The following is an 18219-nucleotide window of genomic DNA, read 5'->3' on the forward strand; positions in this document are numbered from 1 at the left end:
GTTAGAAAGAAGGTTCACAATCCATAGACCAACACAAATTACAAAGTTGCTGCTGCTCAAAAGGGATGAACGAAGATGAAGATGGAGTTAAAATGACAAACAAATATTCCTACGGGATCTGACCATTTTGAAACTACTACGTAAGTTGTAATGCTTCTTTGAAAATAGGTTTTAAACAAAAAATCAAATACAAAGTGATAGGGTCCCTTATCATCGTTCACTAAACAACTATTTCGAGCAGTTCCCGAACCCATCTCTTGCAACGAACAAACTGCTCTGATTTTTACTGCAAATCGGATTCAGAAAAACCGAGATCATGTCGACGACGACACACATCGTCGTGGATCGCTCCAAGATTTTCGTGGGAGGAATCTATGTAGCAAACACGTTTTTCGCCATTGAAGTCGAACTCCTTCGTGTTCTAAATGAATGGTATAGAAAACAACGGGAAAGAGAGACAATCTTAGAGCATTCTAGATTTTTAAAGAGTAAACGTTGGAAGAAAAAACCAAGTTTTCTCCTTTTCGTGTAAAATGGATATGGAAAATAAAATGGAAAGTTGTAGTTGGGGGTGGAGACCACTAAACCGCGCTCTTATTTATGGACTCTCTATTTTACTTTTTTCGTTAGTAACTTTAGCTTGTCATAGATCCTCTAAAACTACTTAGGTCTTAGGCCCCGACTAGTTTAGTTATTTACTTATAGAAATAAGAGCTTCACCCAACTGCATTTTACCCCACCTTTTATTCACACATTTTCGATTTGTATTCGCAAGCTGGTGGAATGAACACGTACGCGGAAAATAGAGCACTTGTAAGGACCGGGGGGATGTTTCTGCAAGCACTGATAACACTAGCCTTGAATAATCTTCAAATAGCGTTCGTCTCTTAAACCACTAAGTGTTGCAAAGACAGGTGTAGTGTAAGGATAAGAGGTCAGCACCATGAAATATATGGTTTGGGCGACTGATAATAGATTCCGCCTAAGTCTAACTTTAACCATTAGTTCCTCCGAAGTCGACGGATTGATAGCAGACTTGTCTAGGAGAAGAAAACACTGATTTTATATACCGAGTGAACGCTGCAAAGTGCGTGGACGCATCTGCGCTAATAAATCCCCATAATTATGAATTGAATTCGAACTTCGAAAACACTTCTCAAAGGATCGATCAACATCAACCACTTTATCTTTTACGCAGAACTGGTGATCGATATCCTACAACACTATTTGAAGCGACATCCGACGTGCACACGATCATTTAGATAAATGAATACGGTTTAATTCCTTCACTGTTATCGGTAACTGTGCAGTCACACTCCTTATCATTATGCTTTCCAATGGAAGACCTCGGTACTTATCTTGTTATGACCTCTAAACATATTCTTCCTTTTTAGTATTTATATATACGCTTCTGCAGCTACGTATACAAACCAGATTGTACTTTCACGTAGTGGCCATAAAACTGACATATACCTACTTACAGTACGATAAAAACCGTTCCTAGTAAAAAAAAAAAAAACAAATTTACGTATTGTCTTTCACAATATTCAATTTATCACGAAGCTCAGCATGGTTTTAACGAAGAAAGATGTGTTTGGGTAGCTTTAAAGTGAAAAGGATTGAACTTCGATTCAGGCTGTCTACGCCGAAACCTATCGATGCTGATAATTGTTGCACTGATCGCCGAGCCTTTTCCGTGAAATCCGCAAAATAAAAATTTGAACAAATATTTTGAGAAATAATATAAGTGCGGTTTCTTCTCAGGGATTTGTTACCACATCAAGAAGGAACCGAAGTGAACAACATAAACAGTCTGGACTTCGATATCGAAAAAAAATTCGATAGAAACAGAGTGGAGAGATACAACTTACTGAAACAAAACGAGCCCACCATACCGACAGCCAAACGCTGAAGAACGTTCCAATAACCTGAAACGATTGAATAGGCTAGGTATGTCGGCACACCATAGCCACTACGACACGGATGCGACTTATTTTTGGTGAATATTTTAACAAAGCTTCTAAAATTGCCACATGCTACTACTTCAAAATAAAATGTAAATTACTCACCAGGAACCCAATCCATGCGATAATAGGATAGATGGGCAAATCGGGAAACATGTGCCGCCCAAACTTTACACATATAGCAGCTTCAAGAGCCGTAACTGCACAATATATCCAACACTGCATACCAATTCTTTTCACTAAAGGGTCCGTAGCGTACAGATAAAATTGCCTGAAATATATCGAACATATATCGAACAATTGCACACGAAATCCCAGAAATAGAAAATGGTAGTGTTTTTTTTTGTGTGAAGCAAATAAATATACGTCTTCCAACGACCAGGCTCTCGTTCTTATACTTTTTAACTTTTATTTTGGAACGTTTTCAGCTTCATTTATGTTTTCTGATGTTGTTATGTTCCCGTAAATCTTCTACGTTCTTGCTTCATTTTTAGCATTTTTATTTTCTGAATTTGTTTCCTCTTTCTACGTTGCTACGTTGTTGGAATGTGCGTGGCTTACTGATCACAGCTAGCCTAAGATATCCCTGCTCTGGCCTACCGACAGCCTCCTCTGCAGGGACTTATTTCGGCTGCGGGTAACTAACGACCGTCTCCAATCAAATTCGCTGACAAAGTGTTTGTGTTCGACCCATATAGATAACGAAATCAAGCTGCAAGTCTACTTATCCGGTATTAACTGTCATAATGTATGGATCGGAGGTCTGGGCAGCACTAGAGGATGGCGAAAAACTTATCGCGGAAGTGAATGTGGTGAACTGTCGAATGACAATAAAAAAACATTTTGTCATCTTAAACAGGTTACAGGAAAACAGGTCTTCGCTTCTTTGGCGACATTATAAGGAGCTCATCAGATCGCATTATCCAAGTTGCGTTGAAAATGTTCATAGATCCAAAGTGAAAAAGTCTCCTGAACTAAGAAGAAAGTTCTGGACGGAAATAGTCAGAAAAATTTATGACGGTTACCCACCGATATTTCCATTATATACTGGACGAAGTAGAAAATAACCTATTCCACATAGTCCTTGTACATATAATCTTGTTGAGGGTATGTAGATGCTTTGCAAGAAAACGCTTGATCGTTTCATTCATTTTACCTTATTTCTAGGAGCCATTCACCTGCAGTCGAGTCAAAAATAATCTGACTTGTGGTCCAAATGCGTAAGCTGTTGCACTCGAAATAATGGCGCCTCAGCCCCACAGCCGTCACAAAATGAAGAAACCTTCTACAGAGTGGTCGAAACGACACGACTTGCGAATGGAAACCCAATTGGAGTCAGCGAAGATTCCAACGGGAACAAAAACGCCTACGCAGTTGCACCATAAGTCAGAAGTCTTGAACCGACAGTACAACATGGGCTTCAACATGTGCTGACCATGAATGCGATAACCATTTCGCACTAAATGTAGGTTTATTGGTTCCCAAGCATCTTTTCCACCCCTTCCAAAACCTTACGCGTGAAATTCCCCATAAAGCCAAAGGATGATAATTTGCACAAAATATTGCTTCTACAAATTCTTTTGAAAATTTTGTCTTTGACTAAGCAAAAGCCTTCTCGTCTTTTTGTTTTTTTTCTTGAGTGAAAGTGATTTCCTCTTTCAGTTAAAAATATGTTCATGTCCCTTCGAGAGTGCACCTATTGGGCACCTGTGGCAAGATACATGTACGAATGGAAAACGAGCTGACGGCGTCCCAAAGGAAGGTTGACAGTAGGATGGATGATCTCCGCCAATTCAGAATTAACAAAATGGGGCGAACGAGAATTTCAACCCGGTTCACCGATCCGGAAAAATTCGAAGTCAGGCTCTTCCTACCAGCGGGAAGGGCCCAGGACCTTGTTTACAAGTATCACAGAAAAGGAAAGTTTGGAGCCACTGACCCATCTCATTTTCAGATTTGTAAGAAGTGTTTCATGTTTTTGGTACGATTATACCAAACAATACACTGTTAGAGAAAAAACTACATCAAAATCCTCCTAAAGCGTTTAAGAAGCCGGTTGAATTTTGAAGCAAATACATCATTGGAAGTTCTGAGAGAGAGTACATGTGTTATAGCTTTCATTATTTGTTTAATCAACCTTTATTACCTGATGGATGGGGCCGAAATGAGTGCAATTAAAATGATCCTCCAAAAAACAAAAGGATGTTTTGTGTCCACGGCAAACACATGCTTCAGAAAGAAAGTATTCAATTCTGTGAGCTGAAATAAAAATTAGCTTCAACATCGCAGAAGGTATATCGCGATCTGCAGAAGTCTTTCATTAAAAAAAAGACGTGTAAATAGTAAGAAAAAATGCTTCGCTTCAGTTACGAATTGAATACGCAGAATAGTGATGTCAGCAATTGGACATAATCTTAAAGGCAGCGTATGACGAAATAAACGATATTGGGGTCTTTGTTGGCAAATATAGAGCTAGGGAAGTAGATCATGAGTATGAGCGCGATCCCACTCCATTCTTCCCAATCGTTCTGAAAAACCGGGTGCGCTTTAGTTCATTCAACGTATGTGAGAACGCGCCATCCCTGTACATCCGTGATCCCCAAGAGCGCATTCATTGGTTCCACTTGAAAAGGCTGCTGATTAGAATTCATTGATTTTTGAACGGTCATTCGTGGATACGGAGCGTGTACAAGAGTGGTGTGTTCTAACGCAGCTATTAGGAACTAATGCGGTTCTCACGCCGCTTTTTTAGGACGATTAAGGGAAATAAAAGTTCGACCTTCCTTGAATCTTGGCATAGTATAGATTGCAAGTATTCGATTGACAAAGTCAAGCAATAGTCAAGTTTGCTAATAGTCTTTATTATGGCCAACGTTTCGGCGTTGTCGCCTTCGTCAGAGCCTGGAAAGTGTTAACAATCTTGGGTTTTGCTTGAGATTGTCAATCGAATAGTTGTAGGTATAGCGTACGAACATTTCGGTCAGTTGAAAATTTGCTGTTAGAAGATCTGTTAGAAATTTCACAATTACATGTATTCTCTGAAAATCTGAATAGAGAACCATTGCATCGCAGATATATCAAAACTTACAAGCCAAATCAGAACAAATAAGTAAACAGCCATCGTTCTTTTGAACGCATTAGAGTTGAACCAATGCAGTTCCGTCCAACTTTCCGGTAAAAACTGCATTACTGCCCGTTTGAAGCGACCACGGTGAGACTTTATGTCCCTAAAAGAAACCAAGGAACTTATTCTTATCAGCCTTCAAAACGAGCAAGGAAGGAACGCTTTGGCAAATAAAATTATAAAACTCACTTGATACTTTCCCAATGAAACTGCCTCATCTGAAAAAAGCTGCACACTTTCAAGCCAAACCAGATACCCAGTCCATTGCACACAAGTATATCCAAAATTATTGCATCCCACCAACACTCCTCAAAATTAGGTAGAAGCTTCGTGAACACCACCTAAAACAACGCATGATCCATCACATAGTTTCAGAATGTATACCAATTCGGCTCTAGTCGACTTCCACACGTTAGTGTACCACACCACGTATGATGATCTCGTCACTCACAGAGAGAGGCGACGATTTCGAATGACAACACCTTGGTGGTTATCAAAACTGTCACGAAAGTGTAGCTAAAATCGATTCTATGATGTGCAATGCATTTTCGTAACTGTTCGTCCACGAGTTTTCGGATCTATTCGACCAAGAGTAATTCTGATGACACAATATGGAAAAGTTCACAAAGGTTGCTCTGCATAAATAGATCAATCACACAATGACGATCCTTATGAGATAATGCTGAAGCTAAGAATTAAATGAGTGACCTAATTGACAACTCTGATTAACTGTTACCACCCTACCCCAAAGTTTAGAAAGTGAATCCACGGATGAAGTAAAGTCAACTAACGCAAAGAAGTAATACCCCAAAACCACTTGTAAAATTGAAAGATTAGATTAATTGAAAGATCTCTCATTAACTAATGACGGTTACTAACACGGTGATTATAGAATGCAGGGACTACATTTTGTTCTTCTTCATTTCGTCATGTAGCTGCATGATTAGCGGTTTTTCTTTTGTAAGGCGCAAAAAAACATCCTCCTGACATAACTACGATAAAGGATGCTAGCAGTGCACAGTTAAACCAAAAAGAATTGCACAGCAATTAAATCCGTACGAAATAAGATCTTACACTTGCCTTAATACCTAAACGAAACTAATGGAAAAAGGACTTCGCTAAGACTGCGTAGATGTATTATGGAAAAAGGAAAAGAAATAATAAAAAAAAACTACGAGAAGTCAGGTGTTTCCCGCGCATCCTTCTGATACCAGCATGTTTTTTGGCCTTCTCCGAAAAACGAACTTCAAAAGAAGATGTGACATGGTCATGTCTCTCTGCACACTAATGTCTCCAACATGGTTGTTATGCAGGCCGTCTTTGAGCTCCTCAACAAACAACCTAACTTACCATCAGACGGGTCATGATGCTCTTGGGCGAATGCTTGAGTTACTCTTTATTTCGCTGGGCAGGTAATTATTAAAGGTAGCTTAAAGCCTTGGCGATGAAGCAACGATCGACGCTTATGCTAGCCTTCGTGTTCATGTCAAAGGTAGAGCAGCTCGTTATGGATACGAATCTTTTGCTGTGCTGTCGGCATGCGATGATTGTTGCATTGCATGTTCTAATCAAGCCGAAATGGACATCTGTTTCTAGCTACTTAATCAACAATCACCACATGAGAGACTCAAACAAGAAGGAACGAAAGCAAATTGGTAGCCATTCCTGAATGTTCGTGTACATTTGTCTGACGGAGACTTGAAAACCACGTGGCTCCGAAAGCCCCGTATTAAGAATAAACTGATCCACTACTTTCCGCACTTCCCTACAGAACTACAACAGCTGCGAACATGTACAAAGCACTCGTAAGCGTTTATCTGACCCCTAGCAGCACATCAATTCGATAAATCTCGCTCAACATTTTGATGTCATAAACAGCTATACTGTCAAAGGACAACATCAATTAGGTCGGTGCAAAACGGAGTACTCAAAAACCTTCAATTTCTGTCTTCCTTTTATCTCAAAGGATACGGGAAAGGAAATCCGAACATTTGTGCAAAACCTGACCTTGATGAGCACTTGTGACTCATCGCACGGAAGTTCATGATGCCCATCCATTTGGCATAGCTGTCACACGAATCCGAAGTCACTCCGCACAAAACGTCAGAAACATTTTGGACAGCGGCCAAAATTACAAAAAAGAACACAAGCCGACATGAAGCATGGAGCCTTACGCAACTGCTCCGTGCTTCATGTCATTTTGACTCGACTACAAGTGTCGGTAATATGACTAACAAGAAAGGAACAACAGATAACAAACGATAGAATCGTACTCCAGTCGGAGAAGTGGGTACACGTGTTGTCCTTACAACACACGGAAAGCGGCATTATTTCGTCTACTTTTTTTTTTCCTTGGAACAGAATGCTAAATTTCACATAAAGAAATATTGGAGGAAAAATCACATGTTGGCTATTATTGGCATATATGTCATTCGACATTTGCAATTTGCAGGTCGTTGACTGTGAATGATTTTGAAGTCTACCCACCTCGGTAAGCTCCCAAGCAATACTGATATACCAACACAGTATACCATGCCTTATCAACAAGGCTTTCATCGCCCATCCAAGAAAATGGCCAACAGCAAAAATATCCACGTGGCTCCAAATTCGGCCAAGTGAAACATCGGAGCAGTTAACGGCGTATGCCTTAAACGTAACTGAAATTGAAGGAAAGTGAAACTTGGTTGAAGCTTCTCCAAGTAACAATAAATTCAAACATATAGTAGAGTAAAAACGACATGAAGAACAGTGCAATTGCGTAAGCGGTTGCGCCCGAAGCGGACTGTTAGGATCGAATGAGGACCCGTACCACCACCGTTCACTGCTGCGGTTCGCGATGGTTCTACCTCGATTCCACCTCCTATCTTCACCGCGTCAATTTAAGTGCAGCCGCTCACGCAACTGCACTGTCCTTCATGTCGTTCTGACCCTACTATATCTGCAATCTAGAGAAACTGTCATACGAAGATGGGTGTGAATCCAAACAAATATTGACAAATGGAAATAGAAATGAAATTTTCTAACTTTCTCTTCAAGTTTTTCGTGACTGAGACCATCCGGATCTAGCCAGGAGAGTACTTTTTTTATATCGCTGTATGTTTGAAAGAGCGTAAACTGCAAGATCATCAGATAGACAACAGACATGCCAAAAATAATCCTCCACAAAACTGGGTGTGGCCTGATGAATGGCCCTAAAATTAGTACATTAAATGAAAGTGGTTTTAATAGCTGGGAGAGAAAGAAAACTATTATCTTGTGGATGTGGCACTTATTACCATAGCCATAATGATAAACATCATATTCACCAAATAATGAAGGTCACAATACGCGGGAAAAAGAGAAACAATACAGCGACTTCAAAAACGCATTACATTAGTAAACATGTAGTTGACTCACCGTTAGGAAAAGCAAGCGCACTTACAACTAAGAAGAGAGCAAATGTACCCATACATCCATCATAAACATTTGCATCAGTTCCTCGGTCATATCTGAGACACAAAACATGTTCGGAAAGACCTTAACGGGCATCTTGTGGTCTAAATATCCTATCAAGTCCTGTAAAATGTAGTTAGAGAGGGGGACAGAATGGCGCCCTTATTTCTCGAAGTAAATAATCAAATCAATTAGGGCCCTAAGGCGTAAGCATTAGTCTTAGAAGATGTATGACATGTAACCTTAAGTTACTAAGAGAAATAAGTAAACGTTAGAACGTCGAGAGATAAATGCTGAGTGGTCCCCTCCCCAGCAACAATTTCCCCTTTAAGTCTACAAATAGGGACAAAAAGCTGAAAAAGGGATTGTAGGGAGAAAGCCTTAAAGGCTGAAGACTGTTGCAGTAAACGTTTTTGTTCGTTCTGTTTTGAAGCCTGCCTGATCCCACGAGGCGGGTGTGGTGTGGCGGTTACACGTTCCGCTGCCTGCACGATAGGGGGTTCGAATCCGCACGAGTACTCACCAAGCCTTTCACCCCTCCGGGATCGATAAATTGATACCAGACTTATCTGGGAGGATAAACGCAGTGACTAGACCCATTGGCTAGCCCCGCAAGTCATTGTACAGGCCAGTTCGTAAACCTCAAGCGATTCTGAATTGAAGTGAACGTGATGGCGCAGCCTAAGCGCATTGATTAACGCCAGACACTTTATCCTTATCCTTACTTGATCCTACAGGTATTCCGTCAACGAGATGGTCGAGGATGACTCGGAACCTTTCCGAACGAACTTCCTCGGAGCCCCTTTGTTTTTTTAGTCTCTTTTTCTTTAAGAACACTATTATTGTTCCTTAAGGATCGCACGACTTTAGAAAGATTCTTTTTCATCACATTTATCGTTTGTCCTGCTATCCCAGCGCTCAAAGACTTCAATTTCCAGCTTTTTAGTGATTATATCTCTGCCATAATTTTTTTTTTGCGTCTAAATGTGCACGACTAAGACAACTTCACAGTCGCAGTCGAGATCCGCATATATGCACACCAGGAAAATGGTGCAAATATACAATTCATGCACAACTAGAAAGGACCAAAATGATATCTCTATAAATAAAAGTCTGAAGTCACACTAGCTGTGGGATCTAATAACAAATCTAAAGCAGAGCAAATGTGGAATGATAGATTGTGTCATCGACTGATTTCTAATAAGTTGAAACTGTAGCTTTGCAAAGTTTCCTCATGTTCATTTTGCGAATATGCGCAGTATCTAAGGCATTGTTTTGTCCTGAAACATCACATAGGCGGAGACAAGCACTGGTAAAGACGGGTCAAAACGACCCGAACCTGGGAACAACTCGGGTTCGAATCGCCGCTGTCTTGCTAGCGGATGGAATAGAGCTGGGACCGTCGTTAGTTTCACTGGGACTGCAGAGATAAACGAAGCTAGCGAGAGTCCCACATAGATCACACCTCACCGCACAGCTTCGGGCGCAGCCGCTTACGCAACTGCGCCGAGCTTCAGGTAATTTTGACTTGGCCATACGAATTCTACGCATTTGTATGGCATGTTTCGCAGTGATTCTTGCAAACTACGTCCTGTATCTTATTCACTTCTTCAAGGAACACTTTCAAAAATACCTCGAAGTGTGCCTTTAAATTCGTTATAATCTACATAAATGAATCAAATAGTCGCAATCTATTTAAACACAACAAAGCGAGGGACTTGAACAAGAGCTATAGTGAGTAACCATACAGTACACAAAAAAAAACAGACCCAGAGAAAGCTTTGTAGCAAAGAAATGCGCACAAACACGCGAGAATTGTTAGAGTGTGCGGCTTGTAGAGCACCTCTAGCGTGACGTCCTCAACCACTCGCTCATTTACCATTTGAAAATGTATCCGCTCCAGCTCCTTCCGAGACCTTCGCTTTACAACCCTTCGTATTCCACATCTGCTGAAAGAAAGAAGCTAGTGAAGAGCAAAAGATATGTCTTTACTTTCATTTACACCTCAGCCATGTATATGTATGTATGAATATATGGAAACTACTGAATTGCCGCGCCTACTTTCTTTAAAGGAATCACTCCAGGAATCTGAGGTGGCACGGCTTTCACGTGGAGTATTCGTACACGGGATCGTAGATTAAGGAGAATCGTAGATTAAGGAGAGGGAGGTGATTCCGTCCATTTCTTCCTAATTGCCGTAAAAAAACGGCCCGGAAGATGCGGCTTCGAGCGTTACGGCTTTCTACAACGACTTCGATTGGAGCGCGCCAGCCTAGTGTACGCGCTGCATCTTCCAGGCCGTTTTTTTTTACTGCAACTAGGAAGAAATAGACGGAATCACCCCCTCTCCATAATCTACTATACCGTACATGAATACTCCAATTGAAATCAGTACCACCTCAGATTCGTGGGTGATGCCTTTAACTCATAGTCAAAAATCCAATCCATAAACCATACGTAGGCCCAATACCAGAGCTGATTTAACACTTAAAGAGACCTTTTTTGAACAAAATTAGCGTAGAATACCTCAAAAAGACAACGCCCACGGTCCCTCTCCCCAACCAGTCTAGCACCTACTTCAGATCAAACCATACTATCATAATCCAGAAAAATTTTCGAAACAAGGAATATCAAACAATTTGATTTCAATTCTAATTTGTGAACTTTTACCTAAGCTCCTCCTCAGCTTCTCCCTCTGTCGTGTTGCAGCCAGCATCACCTATTCTGTCGCCATTATCCAGTAAAACCATTTTAGCGTCATCTTCCTTTATAACAACACGACGTCGAAATTGGTTTTCATCATCAGTCATCTCAACAATAGAACGTGTTCAGATGTTGGATAGTGTCGATCCATCCGAAAACACATTTACACAATACAATTGCTGAAAAACGCGTTCACACGGCCTGACGTGACCCTTCTTTGGCGGTGGACAGGTGCACACTGATGCCCCGCCTCCGACAAAGCTGCTGATCGACGGCGCATCCGTGCAGAAAAGCCGCTAACGTATCGCATCAGATCAGTTGAAGGCGTTGGACGGTCATAGTCAGGTCAAAAGGTCCAGAAGCTTCCTGTTGTTGCGTAAGCGTGCTTCCGCTGCGCTCGAAGCGGCACAGTGGAGCTAGAGGTTCCGATCGAGTTAAGATCTTCGCTACAGCATCAAGCTTCACTCCGTTTTGATTCGACTATACGGTAGGTTAACTGAAGTGGCAACACTCACAAAACAGGATCAACTTCATTTGATGTTGCAATCGTGATCAGCGAGTCAAAAATCTCCGCGTCCATGATTCATTTCTAATCCCGTGTATTAGTGTTAGAAACGCACCAGGACACCCCTTAGAGCCGTCTTCGTGGTTTTCTTCAAGTAAGGGAAAGAGCAAGACGAGAATTAAAGACATCACTCCACGAATCTGAGGAGGTACGGATTTCAGGTGGAGTATTCGTATACGGCATAGTAGATTATGGAGAGGAGGGTAATTCCGTCCATTTCCTTCTAATTGCCGTAAAAAACGGCCCGGTAAATACGGCTTCGGGCGTTCCGGCGCGCTACTTTCTACAACGAATTCGATTGGAGCGCGCTAGCCTTGCGCACGCACCGCATCTTCTGGGCCGTTTTTTACGGCAATTAGCAAGAAATGGACGGAATTACCCTCCTCTCCATAATCTACTATGCCGTATACGAATACTCCGCCTGAAATGCGCACCACCTCAGATTCGTGGAGTGATGACTTTAACTCACAATGACCCGGCCTGATGCGTTTGATCTGTCATGCGGTAACGAATGGTGGCTGGAATTCGATGTCGCGCGAGCCAAAATGTGCAAATATCCCATACGCATCGTTTGCCGCAGCAGGCTACCACTTCTGGCTTCGCGTATTCATTTCCGTATCCAGTACGTCCTGCGGCGCAATGTAGAAAAACTATGGAAACGGATGTCTTCCTATTTGGGTGTATGTATGACTTCGAAAGCGTGCGATAATAAAAGAACCAAATGTAATCACAAAAAGTAGAAACCATACTAGAAACCGTCCGCATTGGGGAAAATGGGTGAGGGAGCACTCAGTGGCTCTCTTATTTCTGGAATTTCTATCTTACTTTTTCTCTTAACTTTACTAACGTTAGCTTACATGACATAGATCCTGACATAATACTTAGGTCTTAGGGGACCGACTGAATTAGTCGTTTACTTTCAGAAACAGGGCACCACTGAGTCACTCCCCCTCCCCCAAACTTCATTTTATCCCAGCATTGTACGTAACCGTTTCGTTCTAGCCCTACTACAATAGATGTAGACCAAATAATATTCTTTATAACGTGATGTGTCTTCAGCAGAGTATAACAAAATGTCCTTTGTTTTTTTTTTTGTTTCGTTGTAGCGCTTTGTATTACACCTTGAAGTTCTGTAGTTAGATGCGACGATGGGAATGAGGTAACGCTCCAGAAAGGTTGTCCTAGTTAGTGCAATTTGAAGCCACAGTAAAGTAAGCTTCGTTCTAGAAAAGCTATAAAGGGTCTACAAGGAATATAGAATCAAATATTGCACTAAACACTATTCTGGATGAACGCCACTTTGTTAAACTTGCTTAACAAAGTGAGCGGCTCATAATGAAATAAGGTTGCAGAATAACAATGGATACAGTGTAAAACGTACGAAAAAAAAAGGCAACCCCAAAGTGCGGGGATATTTATCAAGTAGTCTAGTACAGTCGGGAGCGATTAAACGATTCGTCGACAGTGAAAGATCTGCTGCAGCCCTCCAAACTCTAGTACCCTTCAAGTGGCGGGCCAACAGTAAAGTTTTCAAAAACCGTGCGAGCCGAACGTCACGTACAACGTGAATTCTTCATGACGCTCCACACTAACCAATTAGGGATAGACGTCGACTTAAATGTGTATTGTGTGCATTCCCCAGGGACTGAATTTGAAGATAAGGCGGGAAAATGAGGATTTTATGAAGTAATGGTGTGGTTTTTGAATTAGTGTTTGTTCTGACGTACCTCTCAGAATCATGGAGGGTGATGTGTTGTGAAGTTGGGGTAGGAGGGTACTCTGTCGCGCTCTTATTTCTGGAAGTAAATAACGGGTAAGATGAAGTTGAAGAGGGGGAGCATCAGCGGTGCCTTATTTCTCGAAGTAAATAATTAAATATTTATTTCGACCCTAGGACCTAAGCATTGGTTTTAGAGGACCTATGGCATGCAAGCTAAAGTTACTGAGGGACAAAATTGAGTTTGAGCGTCTCCCCTACCACACATTTGACACCTAGTAAATAAAACACCCGGGGCGCTGAGACCTAAGCATTAGTCTTAGAGGATATACGATATGTCAGCTAAGGTTACAAGGAGGAAAAAGTAAAATAGAGCGTCCAGAAATAAGACCGCCGTTGAGTGCTCCCAACTACTCATGTTGGGAGCACTCAACCTGGACTCAACTCTCAATCATGTCAACTTCTGCCTGGTTGCAAGCAAACTCTTCAAATTGGCTTGCTAGAAACGAATTGCTAAGTCATAACATGTAATATTTCCAAAGAAAAAAAAAGAACTGAGAGATCTTCGCATTCAACAACGTACTCACAAGGTCGTAGCCCTAAAGAGACCCTTTTAGTTAAGTGATGTATCCTTTATGAAGGCTATTGGGTTGGGAAGGGATGGGATGGGATCCTCTATTTTCCTTTTTTTCTCTTAGTACCTTCAGCCTACATATAATGGATCTTCGAAGAATGATGCTCCGACTGACTAGCTATCCACTTCCAGTGATGAACTGTCGACTGATGAACCATCGCCTTCTCCCTTCTCAAATGGGAAAGACAAAAAAAATTTGGGAAATAAGAACGTTTTTCCGCACAAAAAAAACAAGCCCATTAAAAAACGATAGCACGGACACCCTCCCCCACCCCAACTACCTTTTGCCCTCCTTAAAGGCATCACTCCACGAATCTGGAGTGTTACGGATTTCCGGTGGAGTATTCGTATACGGGATCGTAGATTATTGAGAGAAGGGTGATTACGTTCATTTCTTCCTAATTACCGTAGAAAATGGCCGGGAAGATACGGCTTCGAACGTCCCGGCGCAATATTTTCTACAATCAGTTCGACTGGAGCGCGCCATCCTTGTTTGCGCGCCGCATCTTCCGGGCCGTTTTTTACGGGAATTAGGAAGAAATGGACGGAATCATACTCCTCTCCATAATCTACTATCCCGTATACGAACACTCCACCTGAAATCCGTACCATCTCAGATTCGTAGGGTGCCTTTAATTTGTTTATAACTGTGCAGTTCTCTGTGCGCCTATAGCAAGTCAGGAGAGCACATAGGATGATTGTCTGTGTCTCCTTGAATGACTGGACCGTGGCTTCACCGAGGCTTGTTTGCATGTTCTCGGGCATATCTATCGGATACGTAATTTCTCCGAGGCCTTCGTGGAAAATCTATGGGAGCCTCTTTACCGTACGTTCGCTGTGACAAGCAAGACATCAACGGGGCATTGGTTGAAGGGATAAACGCTATTGTCAGAAACTGTTTTCGCCGGTTCGAGTTCCGAGATTCGAGGAAGCGGTTACCGAAAGCCACGACGCCAACGATGATTGCACAACTCGGCGTTAAGTAGCACCACCGAGGTTCACTTGTATGCTCCATGCGTCTATCTGTCATTGCTGTTTCGCCTGTGCCTCCGCATCTTCGCAAAACCGGCGTGGGAACCACTTTATTCCCTACGAGATACGTTAGAACGCCCCTCTATGTACCCCTCTAAGCTCTGGTGCGCTTAGCAGCATTTATTGCTATTTATTTATTTAATTCCCGAAATAAGGGCGCTACTGAGTGCCTCCCCCACCAACTACATTTTATCCCAACTTTTATTCACATAGATTCGATTTGTATTCGCAAGCTGGTGGCCCTAAAGAGGGCCATTGGGTTAGCTTTTGTGAAGGTTGTTCACATTCGTCTGATTCGCAACTTTGAGGGGACTTCCACAGGTGGGGCTTCCACACCAATCCATGATCGGCGAGCCATTCGTCGAATTCCTCCTTGGACTTCAATGCAAGCTCCAACAAAGTAGTAATTAGAGTGAACTAACGAAGAATCAGCAAGTTAGCAGCAGTCATTATGCAAATTTGAAACGGTTCAACGACGAGAATAGTTTCTGTGGTGTATGGACATCCTTGCGCCTGCTGTGCTCCATGACCTTTTTCGCGCTCTGAGTCTAGGTCAGTACACGCTATTACCGTAGTAGCACAGTCAAACTATAATGTGCTCGCCATATTAACGCCATGTTACAGTAGTAGGACAGCTCTGATTTGTGTTCAGATTCTGTCACGCCAGAGTGCTCCCCACTCCGCCAATTACATTTTACCCTAGTACGGTACCAATTACCTTTAAATACGCGGTAGTTCACATGGATCTGACAAGTAGATCGGAGAAGCAAAGAGTAATTCAAAAATCACACCAGAACTTCCGAAAATCCTCATTTTATACTTTACCGTGAAACCCAGTGTCGAAGGAGCACACATGTTGCACATTTTAGTCAATGCCTATCTGTGATGGACTGCTGTAAGGCCTACTGAGAAATCCATCTGCGCTAGATCAAGACAATCCGCACAAGATTGTAGATCTTACTAGACGGCAGCGCAGCGGCGTCAATGCATATGTGGATGGGGCTTATGCGTTCAAAATCCTCTCTCGTACTCTGTTGTGGATAGTATCAGGATTTTCATAGATGTGCTTGGTAAGTTTTACTTTAGTTTTACTTTTACCTGGTTATTCGCATCTTCAACGGGTGCTCGTCCTTAACATGTACGTCTTGTTTGATCTTCAATCCCCTGTTCATCTCCCACTCTTCTGCATAGCATCTGCCTTGAGTGGCTACCCCAGTGGCTACCGAGAATTCTGAGATCTTTTTTTCAGCACTTCTGTCCAAGCCAGTTCAGGTCCAAAAGAATCGTTGGCTGTTCCATTACGACCAGCTGAGGATTCATCCGGACCCAAACTGGTCTCTTCCTGTTCTGAGAGAGGATCTGCTTAGACAAAGCGAAGTGACGGTCTCTTTACGAAGTGGCCAAAGAACCGAAGTCGATGTTTGATGACTGGTTCAGAAGATGGGGAAAGATGTTGACGTCTTTACAAAACGAGTAGCTGATCAGACGTCTGAGCAGCTCTCTCCATCCATTCGAGCTTTTTCATAGCCGTATACGGTGCTGTCGAAGTCTGCATGTACATGTCACTAAGGACAGTAGCGGAGGCCAGACTCGCAGCTAGACCTCCTTATCTATGTATGTATGGATCGTCAACAGACATACTTGTAAGTGTTGAATGTCGAGTTACCCTCAATGCATCTTTGCTGTATGCCTAAGACAAAAAGCAAACCTAAGACATAAGGCGCTAAAGAAACCACTGAGGCATAAGTCGTGTGGAACCTTCACCCACAAATTATGATATCTGAATAAATAAGTATAATATGCATGACATCTCCAACAACTCCCAAACCTGTTCCCGGCACAACTCACCAAACCTACCAACTCGAATCTAACAAAATCCGCAACTTCGTGATGATTTGAAGGTTTCTTATCTCGACACAATGGCTACCATGAGTAAGCACAAAGGATAAAGTACACGGTTCTGATCAATTCGTTTAGGGAAGCGCTAGGCGTTCGACTTTAATTCAGTATCATTTGAAGTTTATGAACGCGTGTTCACGTTACACAGTGACTGATTATCGGGCCGGCCCACCGGCACCAGGTTGGGATGTCGTCTTTAATTAACAATGAGATTGGTCCAACGGTGGCAGAATGGTGCGAAGGCTCTTAGAAGTTGTGAAATAGTTGTGTATTGTTTTTTCTTTCAAATTTAAGTTGCTGAAAACATCTGCTAAAACAAACGAAAGTCACAGGTTTTTTTTCTCATACTTATCGTATTCCACACATATATGGCATACATGAACTTTTTTTTTGAAATGTTTTCCCTTAGAGTAGTGCAGTATATCGGAGCATGAGCACAGCAACGAACGACTCTGTTGCCAAGGCCGACATAACGTTGATCTTCGAGCATCTGCGAATAAAACGTAAAAGGCATTCGCAATTCTTAACAGCTTCTGGCAGAATTGTTGTCCGCTCACAAAAGGAATTAAGGCTCAGATCAGTTTTCGCCATCAGTACTTAGAAAGAAAGTGTACAGTTTCTAAGCGCGAGAAATAAGTACTACCTCGACTGAGAAAGTAGATAAAATTCCGTGTCTGTTTCCAAAAAAAATCACAGAATCGGGCAGTCACCACTGTGTTCAGAAAGTTCATGCCATGTTAGGTACTTGATGTATGGCAGGGTTAAATTGACATGAAGCACGGTATAGTTGCGTAATGGGCTGCGCTCGAAGCGAGATGGAATTCCAGCGAAGAATGGTGCGGCAGAGCGTAGCGGTTAGAATCTAGAGGGGGCCCTTGCTGACACCATTTCTCGTTTGATTCGCGATGGCACCACCTCGATTCCAACCTCTATCTCCACCGCACCGCTTCGATCATAGCCGCTTACTCAACTGTTCCATGCTTCGTGTCGTTTTAACCCTACTATATGTGTGTACTACGAATCTCTCACTAGAGAGATCACAGCCGGTTAGTCGCAGGCTACGTCTCGCGTCCCTGGGTGGCGGATATGGAACTAGTCGAGGACCAAAACCGACCTTGTGCTTGCCAGAGACGCGGGTGGATTCAGGGG

At 42.3% G+C, this 18219-nt stretch overlaps 1 protein-coding gene across 1 annotated transcript; it reads right to left on the reverse strand.

Annotated features, from left to right (window-relative positions):
- Positions 1-283: 283 nt before the first annotated feature.
- RB195_003769 (uncharacterized protein) lies at positions 284-11330 on the reverse strand (the record flags this gene model as incomplete). Its single annotated transcript, XM_064201557.1, has 11 exons — positions 284-421; positions 1872-1928; positions 2070-2235; positions 4111-4223; positions 5053-5191; positions 5278-5429; positions 7576-7734; positions 8113-8279; positions 8485-8576; positions 10290-10469; positions 11191-11330. The coding sequence occupies 11 exons, from the start codon at positions 11328-11330 to the stop codon at positions 284-286; spliced, it is 1503 nt and encodes a 500-aa protein (XP_064057438.1).
- Between the last annotated feature and the right edge of the window lie 6889 nt (positions 11331-18219).

The sequence above is a fragment of the Necator americanus genome, chromosome IV, assembly GCF_031761385.1.
Source record: "Necator americanus strain Aroian chromosome IV, whole genome shotgun sequence".
Taxonomy (NCBI): Eukaryota; Metazoa; Nematoda; class Chromadorea; order Rhabditida; family Ancylostomatidae; genus Necator; species Necator americanus.